This window comes from Colossoma macropomum, unplaced genomic scaffold, assembly GCF_904425465.1.
Source record: "Colossoma macropomum unplaced genomic scaffold, Colossoma_macropomum, whole genome shotgun sequence".
Taxonomy (NCBI): Eukaryota; Metazoa; Chordata; class Actinopteri; order Characiformes; family Serrasalmidae; genus Colossoma; species Colossoma macropomum.
In genome coordinates, this window is record NW_023494875.1 from 19288 (window position 1) to 41500 (window position 22213).

General features: G+C 40.6%; 1 protein-coding gene across 1 annotated transcript in view; it reads right to left on the minus strand.

Annotated features, from left to right (window-relative positions):
• The window catches only part of LOC118800367 (neural-cadherin-like), a 168919-nt gene that overhangs the window by 14928 nt on the left and 131778 nt on the right, over window positions 1-22213 (minus strand). Inside the window, exons 13-16 of the mRNA XM_036560570.1 lie at window positions 8924-9173; window positions 5983-6110; window positions 5465-5651; window positions 4003-4146 (exon numbers count right to left, since the gene is read on the minus strand). Of these exons, the coding sequence (XP_036416463.1) occupies window positions 4003-4146; window positions 5465-5651; window positions 5983-6110; window positions 8924-9173 (709 nt within the window). The remainder of the gene's footprint in view (window positions 1-4002; window positions 4147-5464; window positions 5652-5982; window positions 6111-8923; window positions 9174-22213) is intronic.

Consider the following 22213-nt stretch of genomic DNA (forward strand, 5'->3'; position numbering starts at 1 on the left):
CTCCATCCAGTCATTAAATCCCACACGCTCGGTGAGTGTCATCAATGATCACAGGTTATGCAATCCTTTTGCTTTGCAGAGAACTGCAGCGACTCGGCCCACTCACAGAGTTCCATTTACACTGACCTGGTCTTCCTATTTGACCCCAATAATAGCAACATAGTGCAGTACAGGGAGCAAGTCTCGAGAATGGCTCTAATTAAGGGCTCATGTGAGAGGTAGAGGACTATGCATGCAGATGTATAGAACAAACAGGAACAGACAAGCAACAAAGCCCTCTGTCCTCTCCGCTTAAGACCCCCACCCTCCTGGCCCTGTCCACCCTCCGTGCAGAGAGCGGAAAACAACTCTCGCTCCGGCTCTGTTTACCAGCCTGGATCAGATTTTTTGAGACAAACACCATCTGGGCGCTATGTGTGAGGATTTCATTAGGACGTGTCGTGCTCATCCTGGCCGCAGCCATCAGGGCCGTGAAGCACGATGTGCCCTGACACTTGCTGACGGCAGCCCAGACGCTTTGGCCCAAAGCACTTTCCTTAATGACCAGCTGCCTCATATGGTGCCCCCCTCGCAGCAGCACTAGAGGCTGCAGGGCCTACACCTCACCAGCCTGCACTCTCTCAACCAGGCTCCTGGAGTGACCCTGTCCTGCATATTTTGGCGTTTTTTCTGCCCTAGCACACCTGATCCAACTAATCAGCCAATTAACAAACACCTATTTAGTTGTAGTGGGCTTAAGTGGTATCGGTTTTCTTGGAAAAAGGAATTTCCTAGCAGGAAACACCACATGAACACCCATGTTGCATTGATATTTTTATCATGGCGGATGAAGGAAGCAAAAAGTGTACAAATAGATGCCAGCTAATTTATAAACTACAACCACCATGTCACATCCTCTAGGTCTGGTTTACCTCCCATATAAACCACATGAATGTGCACGTTGAATGAACGAGCGCTTCTTTGAAGAAAATGACCACCTGACACCTGAAAACAGCATTAGAGCAGCAGGGGTACTCCACTGCTGGAATTGGGGACCACCACCTTCATTTTTTTCATTTCCAGCAAAAATGGCCATTACGTATGAAGTATTAGGTATACAAGATTGCATAAGGAAAGGGAATGTCAAAAGAAAATATGTGAAAAAAAAAGTTCCCAAAAAATCAAGCTCCACTCCTGCTTCAGGTCTAAAAAAGTCCAGACCTCAATATCACTGAATGCGTTTGGGAATACTTGAATTATGAGAAGCAGAAAATGCAACTAACTTCTAAGACTGAACTTTGGAGGTGTGGAAAAATATATCTGCAGATTTCTTTAAAAACTGAAAGCAAGTCCAGTGAAAGAACTGAAGCTGTATCTAAGTTAAAGGATAGACACAAAATTCTATTATTATTAAGTTGTTGAGGCTTCTGGGAAGTCTTCTCTTAAATGTACATTTTCTACTTTTTCCTGATGCTGAAAAATCAAATAAATAAACCAAATGTGCTTTCTAATCTCTAACTGGTATAATCTTTATATTATGTGGTCTTTATAAAGGTTTATCTCACTCATTTCATTACGCAAAATAGTTCTTTACACATCAAAATCAAAAGTGGCTATTCAATGGCATCCATTCAAAGAACAAGTTCTTTTACTTTTAGAAGTGTAGTTCCTTTGTGCACGTCTCTATGTCTTGCTCTCCTGTTGCAGGTTCAAACCTCTACAAAAGTGATCTTAAAAGACCTTGGTTATGGAAGTTCTACATATTGGAAACTCTGTAGTCCTTAACTGAAATCTGAACTAAAAAGGATGATTCTGACAAAAAAAGGATGAGTCTAATAAGCTTTGGGAAACATTTAATAGGACCATAAAATTCCTTCATTCCCCATGGATCAGGCCCTAATTGTTCCAATTTCCCACTTTCATCCCCAGTGTAATATGAAGTACTGGGATTAAATGAGCGGCTCATTCCAAAGACTCGAGGTGGATGGGGCACCATTCGGTTCTGATTTGCATTCCTGCTTGCCTGAAATATTAGCTGTCCGGCAGCCCAGCACTGTCCATCCAGGCGTGCCACCCTTGTTTCTCCACCAGGGCTGCTGTTTCGTCATTATTGAGCTTTCAGACACCTGCGCTGGACGCTGGCACCTCCTCTGGCCTCTTGCTCTTGCTGGCTCAGTGGTGATGGCTACATGCCACATTATATTTGTCATGCGTGTGTCTACTGCATGTAACAGGTGATGCCATGTCACCACGGCGCGAGCCCTCGCAGCCCTGCCTGTTTGTTTATGATGACAGATGAGCACGGATCACCTTCTGCGCAGATGAGAATTGGAGAGAGATCAGGCGCAGTAATCCTGTTACTGAACCGGTCCGGGGTGACAGGCCAGAAGAGTCCAGCGGCGGGGGAGATGATGTGGGGGCGAGAAGACAGGCAGACTGGCACACTCCACTGGACAGAAAGGTGACGTGTCCAAGCCTGTCTCACTCAAACAGACAGGGGCAACACTGTGCGTGTCAGTGCTACGGCTCGAAGGGGACAGGCCAAAGCCTGACTGGACAGAGAGCTGATTTGGACAGACTAATTCAAGTACGGATTACACAAGTGCACGCTAACTCAAGTAAGCATGTGAAATGCCACTTTCAAAAGCTGCTGATGAATCTGATGAAAATGCTCTGCATTGCTAGGGGATGTTTTGGGAGGTCGAGTTAATCTGAAGGATGCTCAGCTCTCAGAAGACATAAACAAAGCATCCACAAAACAGCAGAGCTTCATTTGAGAGGTCAAGCACTGTGTCCTATTAAGGTAAGGGGCTCTGAGGGAGATGCTCACGCTGGCTAATGCTGACGTATTGCATTACTGGGTCAAACAATGCAGGCCACACTCCATCATATCCACTTTGTATAGTCACATTTTGTCTGCGGGGGACAGCATGCGCAATGTTCTCAGCAGAGAAACAGAAATAAATATACACACATACAGAGTCAAGCAGTGAGGAAGAGGAAGATGGAGGCAAGGGGGGGGGAGAGGTGGAGCAACCCAGCTTCATTCTGAGGCCAGGAGCTACTGAGCTGAAATCCTCCCAGAAGACATGCCTGATCAGCAAGGCTGCCGCTTAATGGGATTGTGTCATGTTTTATGGATTATCTCCGGCTAATACAGATCATCTGCCTGCTTGGACACCTGTGCCAAGAGCGGAGACAAAACAACTGCAGGTTGTTTCTCTCCTAGCCTTTTCTTCTGGTTAAGGCCATTTTCCTCTCATTAGCAGATTAACTGCTGATAACGTGCCTTTTTAAGGGGGCGAGGTGGTGTTTACGAAGGATTAAGTATAATATTGATGACACACGACAATTTCACAGTTTGCATGTGTCTTGGTTCTTCACCCAATTACTCTTCCGATATAGCGTGGCTCCATAATATAATATAACGCCAGCTAAATTTGGCATACTTCTACTTTTTTTAAGGACTTTATTCAAAAACAGTCTTTCTACTCCATCGCTCGGACGCAGAGGCAGAGCCTGGAAAGAAATCAGAACATCTCCGGTAAATAATCTTCAAGTCTCAGCACCTTCCCCACAAAGGATTTGCCTATGTCATTAAACAAACCTCTCTTATTTATTTATTATCTTGGAAAACAACAAGGGACGAACAAAAACAAAGATACCGACATCAAATAATTACCTCAGGGGGGATGAGTGTGTTGCTCCCACCATCACCACAGAGATTTGCTAACAAGCTTGGCAGAAAAAAAGAGAATTTTCCACCTAGATTTACCTCATACTATATGTTTTTTTCGGTAATGGCTGTCAAAACACCACAGATAGAGGTTGAGGAAACCGTATTAAAAACAGACAGGTGACAGGGATCCTTAAATAAGATGTTTCCATTGCAGGGGCCAGGCAGCTGCCTAACCCTTATGGGAGAGTATACTGCAGGCGTAAATTGCGCTACCAAAGCAAAACTAACGGAATAGTGATGGGCCTTTCTTGTGCTACAATAGCGACTGCAGACAGTGGTCTTACCTTCGTCTTCATCGTTAGCAGTGACGGTAATGACTACGTAGCCCACTTCCTTGTCCTCTTCCACGCTGATCTCGTATACGGGCTGAGAGAAGGCTGGAGCGTTGTCATTCACGTCCGTGACAAAAATTCTCACGTAGGCCGTGTCTGTGTGGAAAATGGAGAGTGTACTACAGTTCATAATGCGTTACATGCCGAGGTGGATAGTGCCCAGTTACATGTACTTGAGTACAGTTTTGTAATAGGCATGCAGCGATCATGAATTTACATGGTGAATTCAGATTCAGATTTCTTAAAAATTGGTAGATAGCGAATTTTTATTTTTTAACCCGAAGATCACACTGTGTGGACTAAATGAACAAATGAAACACACTAACATATTCTCAGTACATTCTAAAAGCCTCAACTGCCCTTTAATGGATCAAACTCGCATGTTCAAGGGCCCATGTCCTACATTTTTCTTTTTATTCATCCGAGGTCCAGTTTTGACATTTGTGTGGTCTGTGTACATTTATTAGTGAATAATAGGACAACATTTATTTCTCTAATAAAGGTAGTATTAATCATAATATAGCACTGATGTTTCATTTTTCTGTAAAGTCTGATCCTAACAACTTATGGAACAAAAAAATATTTTTTAAAATGGCCTATAATGCATTTCGCAACAAAACCCTTTAATTAATTTTCTAATGCCCTTTATATCCTTAAGACTGACATATGTAAATAAGCTCTGCTCTGACTGGCTGGCCTGCATTGTGCCCCATTCAAAACGCAGTTACACTCCTTATAACTTCAGTATGAACAGGCTGAATAAGTAGATATTTGACAGGTGACAGGATAGGTGATATGACAAAAGCAATGAATTCAAAACAGGCTGTTTTTGCAGCTTAGTTTCCACATATGAACTCTATGGACAGGAAAGTGTACAGTACATTTTGAAATGTTAACAATGTCTACATACCATGTCAAACTCATTTTAAAAAATTAGGAAAATAAGGGAACAGAGCCTGACAAACTGCATGTGCTGTTAGATGCTGCATGTACTAACAAGTTCCACTGCAGTTCTATAAGTTATTCAGTAGTTGAAAAGTAACACTTTTTTTTTACCTATTTACCTATTTAACACAAATACTTTTACTGGAGTGTGACTTTAAGCTACTACTCATCTCTGATGTCAGTAGAAATCATTTTGAATTAAAAATTAATAATTGCTTAAAGGGCAGGTGTGGATCATATCCACATCCAATCAGAGACAAAAAACATCCTGTATAATAATATTATGGCCTTCTGTGTTACATCATTGGACTAGGATCATCATTATCGACCCTCAGCAATGACACTATTTCTTCATTAGAAGTGACTTAATGATGTGTTAATGAGTGGAGCTGGTCCTGCAGGCTGGCCTGCTCTGACATTACTGGTGATGTGACAGGTGGGCAGATCTGAACAGGGTAAAGGAGCACACCTGTGTTTGGCTGGCCCTGCTGCCCCGGGCGGGCCGACTCTGAGCCGTCCTGGGACTGGACCTCGATCAGGTAAGAGCTTTTCTGCTCGCGGTCGAAAGTGGCCCGGGTGTGGATGACCCCCGTGTAGGAGTTAATGCTGAAGAACTGAGAGTCTCCACTCTGGTCCTTTAGAATGATGTAATTTATCTTGAAGGGAAAAAGGTACAGTCAGGTCAATCCAAACAGAGTTATTTCAGATAACTAGGCGTAAGTCGGGTGCACTCTGTTTGGAGCAAAAATGTAATTTGATGCAAATTCTATGTACCCCAGCATCTGCCTTAAATAATGTATTATAAAAGCAACAACAAGCTTTTTCCTGAAAAAAAGGAGAATGCAGTAGGTCTTAATTCATCAGACTCAAAACAAAAATCAAACAAAACAAAAAAACAAAATCTCATCTATCGTCACTTAACGATGTATAAGAATAAAGCCCTCACAGGCGTGTCGAGTGGTGTATGCTCAGTGGGGACTCACTCACCTTGCCATGGGGGCCAGAGTCCAGGTCAGAGGCTGAGACTTGGACCACTGAAGTGCCTATCTCAGCTCCCTCGGGCACTGTGGCTTCATACGTGCTCGACATGAAGAACGGAACATTGTCATTCACATCTGAGTGATGGAGGAGAGGGAGACAGAAAGAGAGAGAGATGGAGTGAGAGTATGAACACACTGTATTGTGTCTGAAGAGAATACATAATATACAGCAGGTTTCAGAGAGATCGTACTCGTCTGATACTCTTGTAACTCATCCGATACTCTTGTTTTAGAACATTACACGCATAATTTCTTTGCTTGACCAATCAACACTTATCAAGCTTAAAACAGAGAGTTGATATAAGCCTCTCCCAGATAGAAATCTGTATTTTTTCACTGTGTATGTGGTGTGAAGAATCTGATCAATCAATGAAAAGTTCAGAAAAGCAAATTTTGTGTGCTCAGCCCTCAGCTACTGGCAAAGGTTAACCACTACTTTTGACAAAAGAAGGTTCACTGCTCATTTTGGATAGTGAACAAAATGGCTATATGGTCAGTAGGTTCTTTCTAGAATAAAGCATTTCATATCAAACTATTCTGAATGACTGTTTAAATGCAGTAACCTTGAAAAATTCGTGGAATTCCCCTTTGACATGCAATAGATATGAGACGGCCTATTCCTCTATGGCAGAGCGTCTGAGGCTTAGGTGATTTTGTGCCTGATTTTGACTACTTCACAGTCGTCCAGTCACAAACTGTACAATGTTTTGATGTTTTTCCCTTACAAATCCCAGCATACCCACCTATCCAGACCCCACAATGTCGCTGATGGAGAATTCATTACTGAGCGAAATTTTGAGAACCTGTCAGGTGAAACTGGTGTTCTACAACCATTGTTTCATTGTAGACCGGGCTTTAGTGATAGTATTCTTTAAAACTGCAGTCTAGAACCTTCTAAAACTCCACTGTCTCATCTTGATCATGAACTGTCTTAAGGACTAAATGAAATCCCTCAGCTTAGAGCAGTGCAGCTAATGTTTTATACCTGTGAGAGGCACTGAGAATGCTGTCGGGTTCACTGCGGGCAGGGGTGTGTATGGGTGAGTGAGTGGCTGTTCCCCGCAGCGCGCTGATTACAGCGCCTCTCTAACGAGCTTTCCGAGGGCTTTTGTCTTCCTTTCATTCCATTTCAATCTCCATTTTCCCACTAATTAATGCTGATACGGTCTCAAGTGTTGTGCTTCCCTGCTGTAGCTGCTTACTGCTCCCCAAACACACACCCACCCACCCACACACACACACACACACACACACACACACACATACATAACCATAGCTACCTGTCACACACTCATCAGTGTCATGTATCTCCGTGCACCTCCAGCAACAGAGCACGCATTCGGTACACAAACGTACAGCACTGGCTAAATTAGGTATGAAGGAAAGGAACATTAATGTCAGCCTTGCTTTAATTCAAACGCAGTCACAGAATCAGAGCAGACTGCTGTGTGAGGAACGGTGAGCGGCACAGGCAGGAAACGCTGGTAAATAAACCCACCCAGGGCAGATCTGCAGCGTGGCGCTGGTTGTCAACGCATATTTGCACCGGGTTGTATATTGATGTCAACTTCTTTTCTTTTCTCCTTTCTTTACTGTTCTTTTTTCTTTCTTTTTCTTTGCTTAGTTCTGTTCAATGCTGTTCTTTTCTCAGTGAGGTTTTAACCCATTTGGTACACACTACAGTAATTCACTACATAAAATTACATAGTAGTTTCATAGTAAATAATCATTAAAAGAATAATTGTTTTTCCACTGTGCATACAAAAACAAGAACTGACCCAAATATCAACCAAAAGAACCTGGTTCTAGTTCTAGTTCCTGCTTGAGAGACAGCTGGAACCATCATAGTAACTGTGATTTAAATCTTGAATTGCTTTTTGCCATTTTTGCCACTGTAATCTAATTGGCTATCTTGCTAACAGGTGATCTTAGCTTAACGCTACTTGTGCTGATATGAAATTATAAGGTGTGCTGTTCTGCAGTCACATACAAATGTCCACAATTACACAAAATTATGTGACTGAATCAAACCGAGCTTATATTTTTCTCTGTTGAGTGTAAAAATATGCAAAAACTCATTCTACAGAGGCAAGCATAAATGTGTTTGTCCTAACTGTGAAGGAAATGTGCTTCCTAACTAGCTCAGACCACCTTAGCACACTCTTTACAAAGTAATAATTGTAAAAATTGTGATCTGTATATCAACACCCAATCCTGCTTTACATTCTGTTGCACTTATTCATGATATAATAATGCTCGGTGACTTTATTGTCACCTGAGAGAGTGAAGAATTTGCTAAATTGTTGTTGCCTTCATCTGCAAATGTCAGCAAAAGCAGAGAACACCCCCAAGTACCATTAGATTCTATTTGTACCAATTTTAAACAGGTAGAAAAAAAAACAAAAAAAAACTGGACCCTTCAGTACTGTGCCACTGACCAACGGAAAAAGCACAGTTCCAATTTTGAACTGCGAAAACCAACATACCAGCTACTGGATCAGAACTCCTAACAGTAATAACTGAATAATAAGCCAAGGTTCAGGGGTTAAAGAGATATTTTCTGTGTGGACAGTCCTGCCAATAGGTTGCCAGCTTAGCCCTGTGAAATTCTTGGATGCTTGATCAGTGGCCCTGTCCTGTAAAGTTACCATTTTGGAGCTGCTTGTTTTTCTTTGGACAGCGACAATATGAAAAATCTTGGCAGCCTGGACCTGGCTGACATTTGTGGAATTACTTATTTCCTGAACAGACAACCTGGACAATCTAGGGAAATCCTGGACAGGTGGCAGCCCTAGTTGGCACTGAAATAAAGCCCTAACTGTAGTGACTGCTGTTAGTGTGTTGGGTGTAAGAGCTCATCAGTGAGTATATGTGAAAGTGACTTTTACCCGTGATGTTGACATAGACTGTGGTGAAGGATGCGAGTGGGACTGCTGCTACGTTCTGCACACGGACGCGTAGGGTGAAGAAGCGCGTGCTCTCGTAGTCCAGCGGCTCAGCTACCAGAATGGACGCTGAGCCATCCCTCCGGTTGGGCTTGATGTAGAAGCGCACAGGCATGTTAGTCTCAGGCACCTGACCCTCCTCCAGGTTATAGGTCACACGCGGGTCACCCAGCGGAGAGGTGGCTTTTATGGTCTGTAAACATAAACAGAACATTTCTTATTACTGTTACTGCAAAAATATATGGTAAATTAAATGTTTTGGAGTGCAATAACTAAAGTTTGTCAGGAGGACCATGCCTGGAGCTCCTCCTCCTTCCAATATAACTTCCAAATTTCTTTCCAAATTACAAATTTCTTAATTTTCCTACAAAATCTTCTGTTTCTTGTGATTAAGCTATTGCGCCTCGCCACTTCCCCATATCCTCATTTCAGGAGTTCAATCTCTCCTTCAGTTCAGTCTTTCACTTCTATCTCACTCCATCAAAAGGGGGTCTGGATTATTATCTTAGTACATACATACTTATATAATACTACATATACATATCTACATATTAGTAGTTCTAGCTTTGTACTTAGTAGAACCCAACCCACGTTCTCAGAGTTCTCTCACCTCCTTCAGTCATACAGGCCTTTCTCATACTATGACCATATGTTGAATGTGTGGTCTAAACTAGTCAACATAAATTGGAAATCATAACTTACGTAGTTCTGTGTCAGGGTGGGTCTCTAAGCTATCTGAGAGTTTTTCTCAGTGATAAGAGGGGGAGGAGAAATATGATATTATTGATTAATATAATTTTATCCCACCTACTGGTGATGTAAACAAAAATCAGATGTTTTAGAGGTGGGCAAAAGATAACATATTTTAATGACAGGAAAACAACAGTTTTGTTTTAAAACAATATACAGTGCGCTTCATAATGTTTGGGACACAGGTATATGTATTTTTTATTTGCCTCTAAACTCCATCAGCTTTACATTTGTACTCAAACAATTTATATATGGTTAAAGTGCACATTCTCAGATTTAATAAAGGGTATTTTTATACATTTTAATTTTACAATGTAGAAATTACAGCACATTTTATACATAGTTGTCCCCCATTTCAAGGCACCATAATGTTTGGGACATAGGGCTTCATCAGTGTTTGTGATTACTCAGGTGCTTAACGGCTCCATTAGTGCAGGTATAAGAGAGCTTTCAGCATTTAGACTTTTGTTCACATTGAATTCTGAGGTGTACAGAAACGTCAGCTAAAATTCAGAAAAATGCCTTCAGACTCATTCGATGGTGCTTCGTCCTACAGGAAGACAATGATCCCAAACATACTGTCAAAGCAACAAAGGAGTTTCTCAAAGCTAAATAAAGTCATGCACCTGATCTGAATCCTGTTGAGCATTCCTTTCCTATGCTGAATACAAAACTTAAAGGAACTAGCCCCCTGAATCAGACAGGAGGTGAAGACTGCTGCATTAAAAGCATGGCAGAGCATCACCAGAGAAGACACTCAACACCCGGTGATGCCTATGAGTCACCGACTTCAAGCAGTCATTGCATGAAAAGGATATGCAACAAAGTACTAAACAGGACTAATTTATTGCTACATACATACCAAACATTATGGTGTCAATGTGCACTTTCACCACATGTGAATTGTTTAAGTACACATTTAAAACTGTGTACAAAGACAAATAAAAAAGAAAGTATCTTTGTCCCAAAGATAGAGGTCACTGTATGATGAGATGAATCATGCTGATCTTACAAGCTAAAAAAAGGTCAATTTTGCTTTCAGGTTCACTTTAAATATTGTCTGATTCCATCATTCTCATAATATTGAATTTCAGTGTCAAATCAATACTGTACGCCACCAGTGTGCGTATGTGTGGTTGTTTCTACTGAGCATCTCTGAGTGACTGTGTGAGCTAATAGAGTGAAAGGTGCTTGGCCGTGCTATAATTGTTCAGGGAGAAGAGTTTGTTTTTTCGTTTTGTACTTTTTTTTTTTCCCCCAAACGGTATTAATGAAAAAGTGACGATGACTAAGGAAAATGGTCTTTTTGCTTGAGCTCATGGAGGATAATTAGCATTATTTGTGAAAGGGCATTCTAAATCAGCAGAAACGTCAGTCATGGCACTGCTGACTCCAGCACATGAATACATTAGACACAGTTCACCTGTAATCCATCTAATTTCCTATTGAACTCATATTGACATTTATAGAGTAACTTTCTGCTGAAAGAGTCTCTGGACTCACTCCTCATCGAGCTGCATCTCCCTCAAAAACCCCCCTCCCGCCACACACACACACATCCGCCACCCTCCCGTCTCGCTCACTAAGCTGATGTGCCGCGAAATCAGAGCATCCAGAAACACAACAGGACACATATCAGGGTAACGCACACCTGGCTCCACGGTCGACCAAAAAAGTGACATTTCACAGACACAGTGATAGGTTTAAAATGGTATCCCTACTGACAGCTTCCTTAGCAAACACCGCAGGAGCTTTAAAAGCTTAGTATGAAACTCAGCATTAGGTTTCTTAAGCAGAGTCTTTGGAGTGATTCTAAACAGCTAAAGCAGTGCTCCCACAGTGAAGGGTTGACTTGAGGTTGAGGCTTCGCTGTGACATACGGTCACAGGCACTAAAGTGCATTTGTTGTGCTCTCCTTGGCAGAGTTACTCTGTTTACCATCATTAAAGGGTTCATTTCATGTGAAACTAAATTCCTCACTTTTTTATGTACTTTGTAAACAATGTTACCCATTCACTCCCCAGTCCATAGGGTCAACATGAGGAAACTAAAGTGTTAAAAAAAAAAAGCTCATTTTGAATTGCTTTTGTGATGTCACAATTTTTTTTACAAAAGGTTTGGAATCACCTGCTATATTTTTAATATATATTATTTTATATACAATAATAACATATATATATATATATATATATATATATACAGAACTTATACAGTGTGGGTTTAAATATTGTCATTCAAATATTGTCTACATTTTATTTTTTATAGGTTTTATTCAAAATTTCAAGTATTTTGTGCACAATGTTATAATAAGCTCCCTGGACCAAAAAATTAGTCACCTTGAGTGTTAAGGTGGTAGTAACATCCTGCAGATGGGGTTGCACGAGATTGACTGGGCTATAAATACCTGTGACGAGATTCACAGATTGAGAAGAGCTGGTACTGTGCAGTAAATGTCTCATTCGATGTGGGGAAAATGGGCCACAAAGCAGATGTTAATGATTGGCAAAAAGGAGTGATTGCATTTGTGCGTGCCAAAGACCATAGTGTGAAGGAAGTAGCTGAATTTTCAGGTGTATCGAAGCGTACGGTCATACGGGTGGCAAAACTGCATACCATGAACATATGGAGTGGCATGCAAATGGCCTTTGCTCACCTCTGCTCACAAAGCTGCCTGGGTACAGTGGACGAAGAGACATAAAAAATGGGCTGTTCATGACTGGAAACTGGCTACCTGGTCAGATGAATCTTGTTTCTGCCTGTATGTGAATGATGCTAGGTGTCGTGTTCATCATAGACCTCAGGAAGCAGGGTTTGGTTCAAGATGGAGGAGGCTCTGAGATGTTCTGGGTGTGTTTTAATTACATGGAAATGGGTCCTTTGGTTGAGGTGACAGTAAATTTGAACAACAGTGCCTACATTGAGCTGCTGGACAACTAGGTTTTGCCTTTTGCTCATCATCTTACCGAGGAACATAAAATTCCTATCCCTACATTCCAAGATGATAATTCTCACGTTCACAGGGCTGCAAATGTGATTGATTGGCATGATGAACAGTGAGGAGGAAGGCATCCACGAAATCTGGCTGAACTGCGCAATTCTTTGCTGCATAAGTGGCTAAACGTTTATGTTGCCTACATCCAGAATCTTGTCCAGTCCAAGACAAATTGAATCGCAGCTGCTATTCGTGCTTGTGGAGGTACTATACACTATTAGGCACGTATCAGCCACAGGTGACTGATTTTTGGTCCACTGAGCTTATACTGTAATTATCTTTTAAATTAATCATTACCTGCCTTAAGAATTGATATCTGCTTTTGTAATATCATGAATACTCTATATGGATTTTATTATAACTTGATTCCCCATGTTCTACTCAGCTTTCTCAGTCATTTTGAAATCATCTACAGCTCTGTTCATCACTCTGGACACACCCAAAATGTATTAATTTTTATTTACAGCTTCATACACTGTTTTTTCCAGATGAAAATTTCATATTTGTACCTTTTCATAGCCTAATGTTTTAAAGCAGAAGAATGAAATGAAAAGCCTGAAGATGAGATGGGGTGTGTGGAGTCAGTACAACTTAGAAAATATAATTTCAGTGGATTATGGTACAATTATGTTCCCTGACTAAAGGTACTGAGATGTACTCTTGAGGGTACCACCCTAGTGACAAGAGGGGCACTGCCCCAGTGACAGTTTCAGACCTGTATTTCTGAGAGCGTAGTGTCCTACTAATTATTTAAAAGCTGTGAAGTGGTACAGGACGAACACACTGGAATAATTTATATACTTTTCCGCAAACAAATCAGTTTTATATAATTGAAAACATTGATACCAAAATTTTGAACGCTAGTTTACATCTTCTAATACCTTCTATCTATTCTGCCTACAGTCGTTTAGCTCCACTTATTCATGCGGAAGTTAAATGATGCAGTCCATCAGAATAGAGGTCATTTACATATATCAGAAATCAAAACTTTGTTTTAAAAAATGTTATTAATAGACATTGGAGAAAAAAATTAAATAGGAAAAAAAAATAAAATAGGGGCCCTTTAAGTAAACCCGTAGTCTGTGTTTGGTCTTATTGATACATGACAGGGTTTCATGTGCATCAAAGGGAGGTACACGTGGAGCTGTTAGCCTTCCAGAAAGGTGGCACTGTTACATGAAGAGGAAGAAACTGCTGACTGCCTGCACAATTCTGACTTCATGACAAAGACTTTCAGATAGGAGTTACTGCTATGGCAATATTGTATTCTTTTGTAATAATTAAATTATACACTTTTCTAGGTACATTGAAGGTATTTAATAAAGGGTATTTAAACTTAATCACTTAACAACTGCACACAGTATAAAAAACACACAAAACCTCTGAAACCATCCTAAAAACAACCAGTGGAAAGTGTGTATAACCTTCATAGTAACAAATAGCTGACTGAAAGTTGGTCAATTGTGCCAATTCTCCCAATAAATGCAGCTGCCAGAGTCTCACTATGAGTAAAAGAAGGGAACACATCACCCCCATTCTCAAATCTTTACACTGGCTACCAGTCTGTTACAGAATAGACTTTAAGATATTGTTACTGGTCTATAAATCTCTCAATCATGTAGGACCAGCATATTTATTTCATATGCTGCAGCGATATGCGCCGAGCAGAACTCCCAGATCATTAGAACTAGTCAGTTAGTCATGCTGAAGGTAAAGACAACTGAAGACTAAACATGGAGAAACAGCGTTTCTCTATGATGCTCTTAAATGGAACCAGTTGACAGAGAGCATTAGAAGAGCTCAGACACTGGACACTTTTAAATCCAGACTCAAAACATTGCTGTTTGAGCAGTTTCAGCTCAAACACTGTTAGCATTTCTAGCCCCTTTTCCTCTGTAATAACACTTTTTTTTAATCCTAATCTAACTTTTAGTGTTTAATTTGATTGTTTAACTACACACATACACACACACACACACACACACACACACACACACACATTTTCTAAGCCACTTATCCTTCCGGGTCACAGGGGGAGCCAGAGCCTGTCCCAGTGGTCATTAGACGGAAGGCAGCAAACACCCTGGATGTCACACTTCCGGGTTCTCCTCCCTTGCCTAACATGCTCCAGGACTCCATTTCCCATGATTCAAATCCTGATGTCACCCCTCCCACCAATCACACGCATCTGTCTCGTTCGCAGTCGCCTGAATTCTAATGCAATTCACCTGTGTTTGTTTGTCCCAGGCTTTAAATAGTCTCTGGTTTGTTCTCCTATTGCCCTTCACTGGACTACTGAGCGTTTTTCTACTGTTTTCCTGTCTTGTGTATTGAACCCTTTGCCTGTTTTTTTGGATATTGCGTTTTTGTGTTTGCCCTTTTGCTCTGGTTGCTTGTGTATTTTGTATTTTCCGTTTTTTTGACTTTTTGCTAGGCTTTTGGATTTTGGATTTGCCCTGAAACTGTCTTACCATCTTACTATTCTCTCATTAAACCACTTCCGTTTTAAGATCCGCGAGCATCTTTCTGTGCTTGTGCAGCATTACACTGGACAGGTCGTCAGTCCATCGCAGGGCATTATTTAATTATCCTAATTTCATTTCTAATTTTTAATTTAATGTTTTTCTCTTCTAAATGTATTGTTTTAATCATGTTTTAATTATGTTTTTAATGTTGTTTTACCTTAAGTTTGTTCTATTTGCATTTACTTTTTTTGAACAACTCTGACTCTGAATTTTCTCCTTTGTAAAGCACTTAGAATGACAGCAGTGTTTGAAAGGTGCTATATAAATAAACTTGGCTTGTCTTGCCTTTAAGTGTCCCAATGCAATATTTTTGCCATGTCGCCCACTCTTACCTTCAGACCTTCAGACCTCTGTTGTAAATGTGGACCTTAATGAGCTGAAGTAACGGGAGAACTGGCTACGCCTGGATAGGAAGGAAAATTGGCTGAAAACAGGAATGTCTCGCTGGTTCATGCATTTCTAAAGCATGCAGAAGGGGTTTGAACACCTAAAGGGCTGCAAACGCGAGACCAAGTTTGGTTTGGGAAAACGCGATCCAAAGTTAACGGCTGCAAACTGTCTGCTGGGGAGCTGTAATTTATTTAGCATGATGGAAAAAAGGCAACTCACCCCAAACTACTATCAAACAAATGACACTGTAAAGTAAACACATTCCAGCACAATGCAGAGGACAGTTCAGCAAAGCCAACACAGGGCTGAATGAATGGAGATACAACTTCCAAACCATCTATGGTAGTCTCGCAGCATGATGAATGTGTGGCTTGGAAAATGCAGCTTGAAACCAAGACATCAGAGAAGAGTGTGGGGGAGTCAAGGGGGAGAGAGAAAGGAGTGGAGGGGGGAATGTTGAGAGCGATCAGGACTCATGGGTTCAGTCAGCCATGATGTCCTCCATGGCCCAGGTTCTGACTCATTCCTGCAAGGACGTCTCCTCACCGGCCACGCGGAGTACACGCACCTTAAAAGCTCTGTGGCTCGTGCTTCCTGCTTTTACGGGGCTGGCTTTGACATCCAGGATGTGTTCCACTCAACGCTGACCTACCTTTACCCTCACCTTTCCTGCCACAGTCTGTTTGACAAGAGCCTCCTCCACACAGTCCTGCTTCTGCTCAGGGAGTTTGCTGTTGCACGCACTGACACGGAGCTCAAGGGAAAAACTACTCACTCAAAAAAAGCGATAGTTCGACAAAAATACAGCCGATCAACTATGCCGTGTTTGGTGTTCGCAATTCGCTTCTTATGTTCCACACTAGAGCTATAAATCTAATGTAGTTGACAAGCAGTGGAAGCCTTACTTCACCAGCTAGCACTGGGCAAACTGTATGTCCAAAAGTATTCAGACACCCCTGCTAATTAGTGAATTCAGCTACTTTCGGGTGATAAAATAACTGACACAAGTGTTTAACTGCACGCACATGATGTATAATCTCCATTAAAAAGCAGTCAATAGAAAAAGGGATGCTCTGAGGCAGCTGCACACGGGTCTGAGATCACCACAGCCAATACCAGACTTTGTCTAGGGGTGTATAAAGCCTTATTGTGGAGCAATAATAATAATAATAATACATTTTATTTATATAGAATCTTTTGCTCTAGCAGCTTCAATGGCCACAAGGAAAGAATAGTTTGTTGTACTCTGAGGTGAGGTGATGTGGATGCTTGGTATTCATTTATGCTATATTAAACTTAACTAGCTATAATTCATTTCTTTTTATAATCCATATATTAAAAGCTGTTCTATCAAAAGGCCTTTGCTGATGAAATTTATTTAGGCTACAAGTTATATGGCTCAAAAACTTACCAAAATACCAAATACAGAAACAAATATGAATTCAACAAATTAATACTCAAGTATTTGAATTATTTGGACCAGCTTTTTTTGGCTTGTTTTCAAGCTACGTTATCTGTTAATATAATAATTGCAGTTAATAAAATGACTTAAAACAAGTAAAAGAAATAGGGGTGGGAATCTCTAGGCACCTCACAATTCGATTCGATTACAATTCAGAGGGCTGCAGTACGATTATAAAACGATTATCGATGCATCTCGATGCATCTTTTTTTCTATATAGCATTTATATTTTCTCACTGTGAGCTCAAGTTTCGAGTTCAAGTTTCAAGTTTATTTGTCATTTGCACAACATGTCAGGACATTTATGCAATGAAATGCTTGTGGTGAGGCTCAGCTAATCACTCTACAGAAAATAAATAAGTAAAAATAGAAATACAAGAAAAACCAACTGAAATATATTAAATATACACAAAATACACACAAAATATAGACAGAATATAGAGACAATATACATTTTAAAGTGACTAAGTAACTCAGCATTTAAAGTGACTTGGAACTTTTAAAGCATAGTATTTGTAATGATCCATAATGAATTTACTTCCAATATCTTTTTTAATAAATCAAATGGAAGTGATGTGGCAAGTGAACTAGAAGGCTCTCATTCAGTGCTCTTGTTTGAAGCATGAGAAGCTGCTGCTACTCATCTGCGATAAAATGCGCAGTTACGGTGAAATAAGATCCAGTGGCAGTGGATGTCCACGCAGCACATGTTACAGCTATTCTACCCATTTTCTTAAGTGATTTTATAACTTTGGTTTTGGTCTCGTTGTAGAGACGGGGGAATCGCTGTGTCAGTAAAGTATCTTTGAGATGGGACGTGTGCAACATAGCGCGAAAGCCCTGTTTCGCAACGCCTGAGGTTCGGCGTGCAGACTGCAGGTCACATAGCAGCGATGCGTTATTTGCATTTATAAGCAGTGCAGTTGGTTTCCTGGTACGTTAAATCTGCAACGAGAGACTCTCAAACACTAAAAAGTGGCGAAGCTGAAGTCAGCTTCTCTTTTGAATTCTCCCGTTCCACCTTAAATGGTGCCGCATTTACATTCGGCGCCTCAGTTAGAATTTAAGGTGGAACGGGTAAAATCGAACAAGAAGCTGGAGAATAAGAAGCGACTTCAGCCTCGGAAAACAGTCGAACGTTGAGAGACATTTAACTGATCAACTACTGAGGAAAAGTTTTTCTGGCAGAGATGGGAGGAAAGCGGCTGTAGGCGAAGCTTAAAGCACAGCAAAGTAAGTCTGCGCTTTCGTTTATATTGGTTAGTCTATACTAGGACATCATCACATACTGAGACATACTGGACATTAAATGTTGCGGCTCCCAAGGTGGTTTGATTTTTGTTGAAAGGACAAAATGTTAACATTTGGGTTGTGACTCCTGACCTAACCTGGCTTTAATGCAAAGGGAGCCGGTTGGATTTCTCGCTCATCCAGTTGTTTTTGTTATGTGCCGCCACAGACTGTCCGGGCACTGCACTTCCGCACTTCCAAGTTCCGCCTTTTGTGTTCCACCAACATTACGTTATAAATTAAATATTTAGAAAATCGATTTTTGACAATCGATTCAGAATCATTCACGTCCGCATCGCGATGCATCTAAAAATAGATTTTTTCCCCGCACCCCTAATGTGAAATATTAGCTATATCCACAAGATGTGAGATCAATTCACTTGCCAAGTTACCATTTTTTCACAGTGTGAGGCAATAATGTGAAGAAATGATCAGGGTCAACGTTTCAACAAACTCAAATTAAACACACATAGAAACAGTCATGTGGGATGAGGTCAAATGGAGAGAGAGTTTAATAGATCTATGGATTAGATGTAGATATGTTAATGTGAGGATGTTGAAATGCTGATCATTTCTTCCTGTAACTGTTTGATAATCTCTAACACCGCAGCTTGACGCAGGAGCAGAAACACCGTGGGCCGTTTGCTGTGAAGAGGAGCTGCAGTTTCCTCATAACCCCCCCAAATCAAAATCAGACCTGATGAGCATCTCTGTTCATTATCTCATCAATCTAACAGATCAAAACCCATCAGACAGTCTCAGTGAGCTGTTATCAAAACACAAACAACGTGCGTTCAGTTAAAAATAAAACATGACCACGGTTAAAAGAAAACGACAGAACGAATTAGAAAATCGTGATCACGAATACATACCCACGAAGCAAAGAAAACGTGCGCATGATTAAAAGAAACTGAGGGAATGATTTAAGAATCGTGACCACAAATAAAAGAAAACGTGCGTACAAACTACAAAACGTTCGCTCAAATTAATTATTTTTTTTTCCGTCCCCTCCAGGGCTCCGTAACTTATCTGATCAACATTTGGGATAAGTTATGTAAATCTGATTTTTCACTGACCTGTCACTACAAACTGCTTGTCTGGTGACAACCACTGCTATATGTCTGCTTTAATAGTCACTGCCAACACAGAGATATCTCTCCTTATACACGACTGCTAGAATGTCATAAAACTGCACCTGCAGAATCTTTCCTGTTGAAGAGGGGACTGGATGGAAACACATTAAAGCGCTAGTTGGGCGTTTACTCCATCTGCACAGGCACAGAACACCTGACCGCACCAGAACACCAAAAAGCTCTCAGACATCACTTTCCAACTCAGTGGACGTCTTTTCCTGGACAGCTCTCCACCGGCCCTGGACCACAGCCCCACGAGACCGCCCGCTTCAGAGAAACACATTTTTAAACTTCATATTCATTCTTTTGCTTCACACACCCAATAATGCTGAAATATTCATAAAAAGCGTGCATTAGTTAAATAATTAATGTCGATTATATGTCGGGAAATGCAAACTTGACTGACCCGTGAAACCATACCTGATTAATCTCCCCCCTGAGTTTATTAGCAGAGCCCTGATGAGAATGATATGCCCATTATCTGGCCTCCGTGTACAAGAACAAAGCCCCTTAATTACTTCCTCAAGGTTGCAATTACTGCATTTGGAAATTTGCTAATTACCATTCCTTGAGATGATTCCACAATGAGGCGACTGATATTTAAATTTTTAATTAGGGAGATGGAGAGAGAGATAGATGGATGGAGGAGGAAAGAGAGGGAGAGGGGGAGAATGAGAGAGTAAGATAGAAAGAGAGAGATGAATAGGAGCACTTGGCGCACAACAAGGCTGCTCAGTGTACCTAATGAATGCATTATACTGTTTAACAAGCCTAATTTGTATTTAGAGTTCTGAGGATAAATTACCATGAAGGCTCCCAATGCACACAACAGATTTGAACAGTCAGTTGCTACAGTTACTCCACACCAGGGAGTAAATACTGCACTTGGAGAGAGAGAGAGGGAGAGAGAGAAAGAGAGGGAGAGAGAGAAAAAAAAATGTCTGTAATTGCTCTGAAGTGCTTTGTTGTTCAAGTCATATTACCAGCAACATCACTGTTTTGGGTTTGTGTGGGGGGAGTACAAGTAAGTTAGAGGGGAAAGACCATGGAGAGGTTGCAATATAAAGTTTTTAACTGTCCAAGTTTTCTCATTTTAAAAGAACGGTTTCTGTGAAAAATCAAATTTACACAATCTTTCCATTTACCCCAGATATAGTTGATCAGAAATTTTCACTCTTTAGTTCAGCACTGGAGCTACAAAGCTAATGTTGCAAGCACTAGAAGTCAAAAGTCACCCAAATATTTTCATTAACTTTTCTCAACTCAAACTGCATCCAGCTCGTCATAAAGGTATGATAGACTCATTGATGTGGTTTAGGGCACAGGGTGACTGTGAACTATAAAAATGACTTAATAAAGACAAAGATCATAGAAAACCTGCGTCCACCACTGGCCTGAAACTGAATGTTTTCAGTAAAGTGTACAATTTTCATTTCATAAGACTGATTGGAATTTGTCAATAACTAGGTTTGCACGTACACAGTAGCCTGAGTTAGACTGAGGTAAGAGACTGGGCTGAACCAAGATCATGTATAGTGCCATTTACACGCAAGCCAACACAGTCTGATGTGAAATGCCTCCTTCATAGCCCCCCTAAATTTATCCTTGTATGATTTCCCCAACAGTTCCTCCTACTATTTACTCTGCAAATTTACTCTGCCCTTTCATGTGTACTTCTCCTGAAAGAGCCACAAAACATTGCAAATGCTCTGTGTGCGAGTAGTGGAGTGAACTAAGCATTTACATGCCCAAATCTCCAGTAGTCTGGCCAATATCAACCTGGACCATGTTGTAACAGCGCTAAACTTAAGTCGACTAAGGCCTTATTCAGACCATGACAACTGTGAACAGAATCACTGCTTATTTAGACTAGCAGTTTTCAGACAGACTTGTGCTGAACCTCCGGTGTAGGTATATAGAATAGGTTCTATACAAGTTCTATATAAAACAATCTCTATGGAAATTATACACAATAATAATACTAATAGGCCTATTACTAATAATAATGGATGCAAAACAGGTGTAGAAGTAAAATTAAATTAACACATTCTAGATGTAAATATGGCATCAGCAAATTTTAGTGCACAATATCTATTTATTAGCTGAGTTTAACATATTGTAAAATAATAAAACCTGAAATACAAACTGCTGTAACTTTTTCACAAGCCACATTTTAGGTTTTGTTTTTTTCCAACATATTAAATTTAGCAAATAAACAGTAATTGTGTATTAAAATGTGCAGAAGTGTGTTCTCTGTAGAGGATGTGTACTTATTTTCACTTAGAAAATTAACAACACATCATTTGACCCAAACTTTTGGATACGACTGTATAAATGTAATAACTGGCCAACAGCAGCTTAATTATAATGGCACACATAAAATAACTATTTTCTAAACAGCAAAGAACCATTTAAGTATTCAGCTTGGAGCAATCATGGATCTATATATAACCATTGCCGTTACTCAAGAACCCTTGACAAACTCACTTTCTTTAGAGTGTAGGCAATAAATGCCATTGACTTAGCCTACCAAGTCACTGAAAATGATGAAAATGTTCTTTTGCAGTGGTTCTGACAGAATAAAGAGCTGACAAGCTAAGAGCTGGAACTGAACAGAGTAAGAAGAAAAGGAAGAGAGGAAATAAACACGACATTTGGAACGTTAGTTGACTTCTACTAAAGCACTCAGGC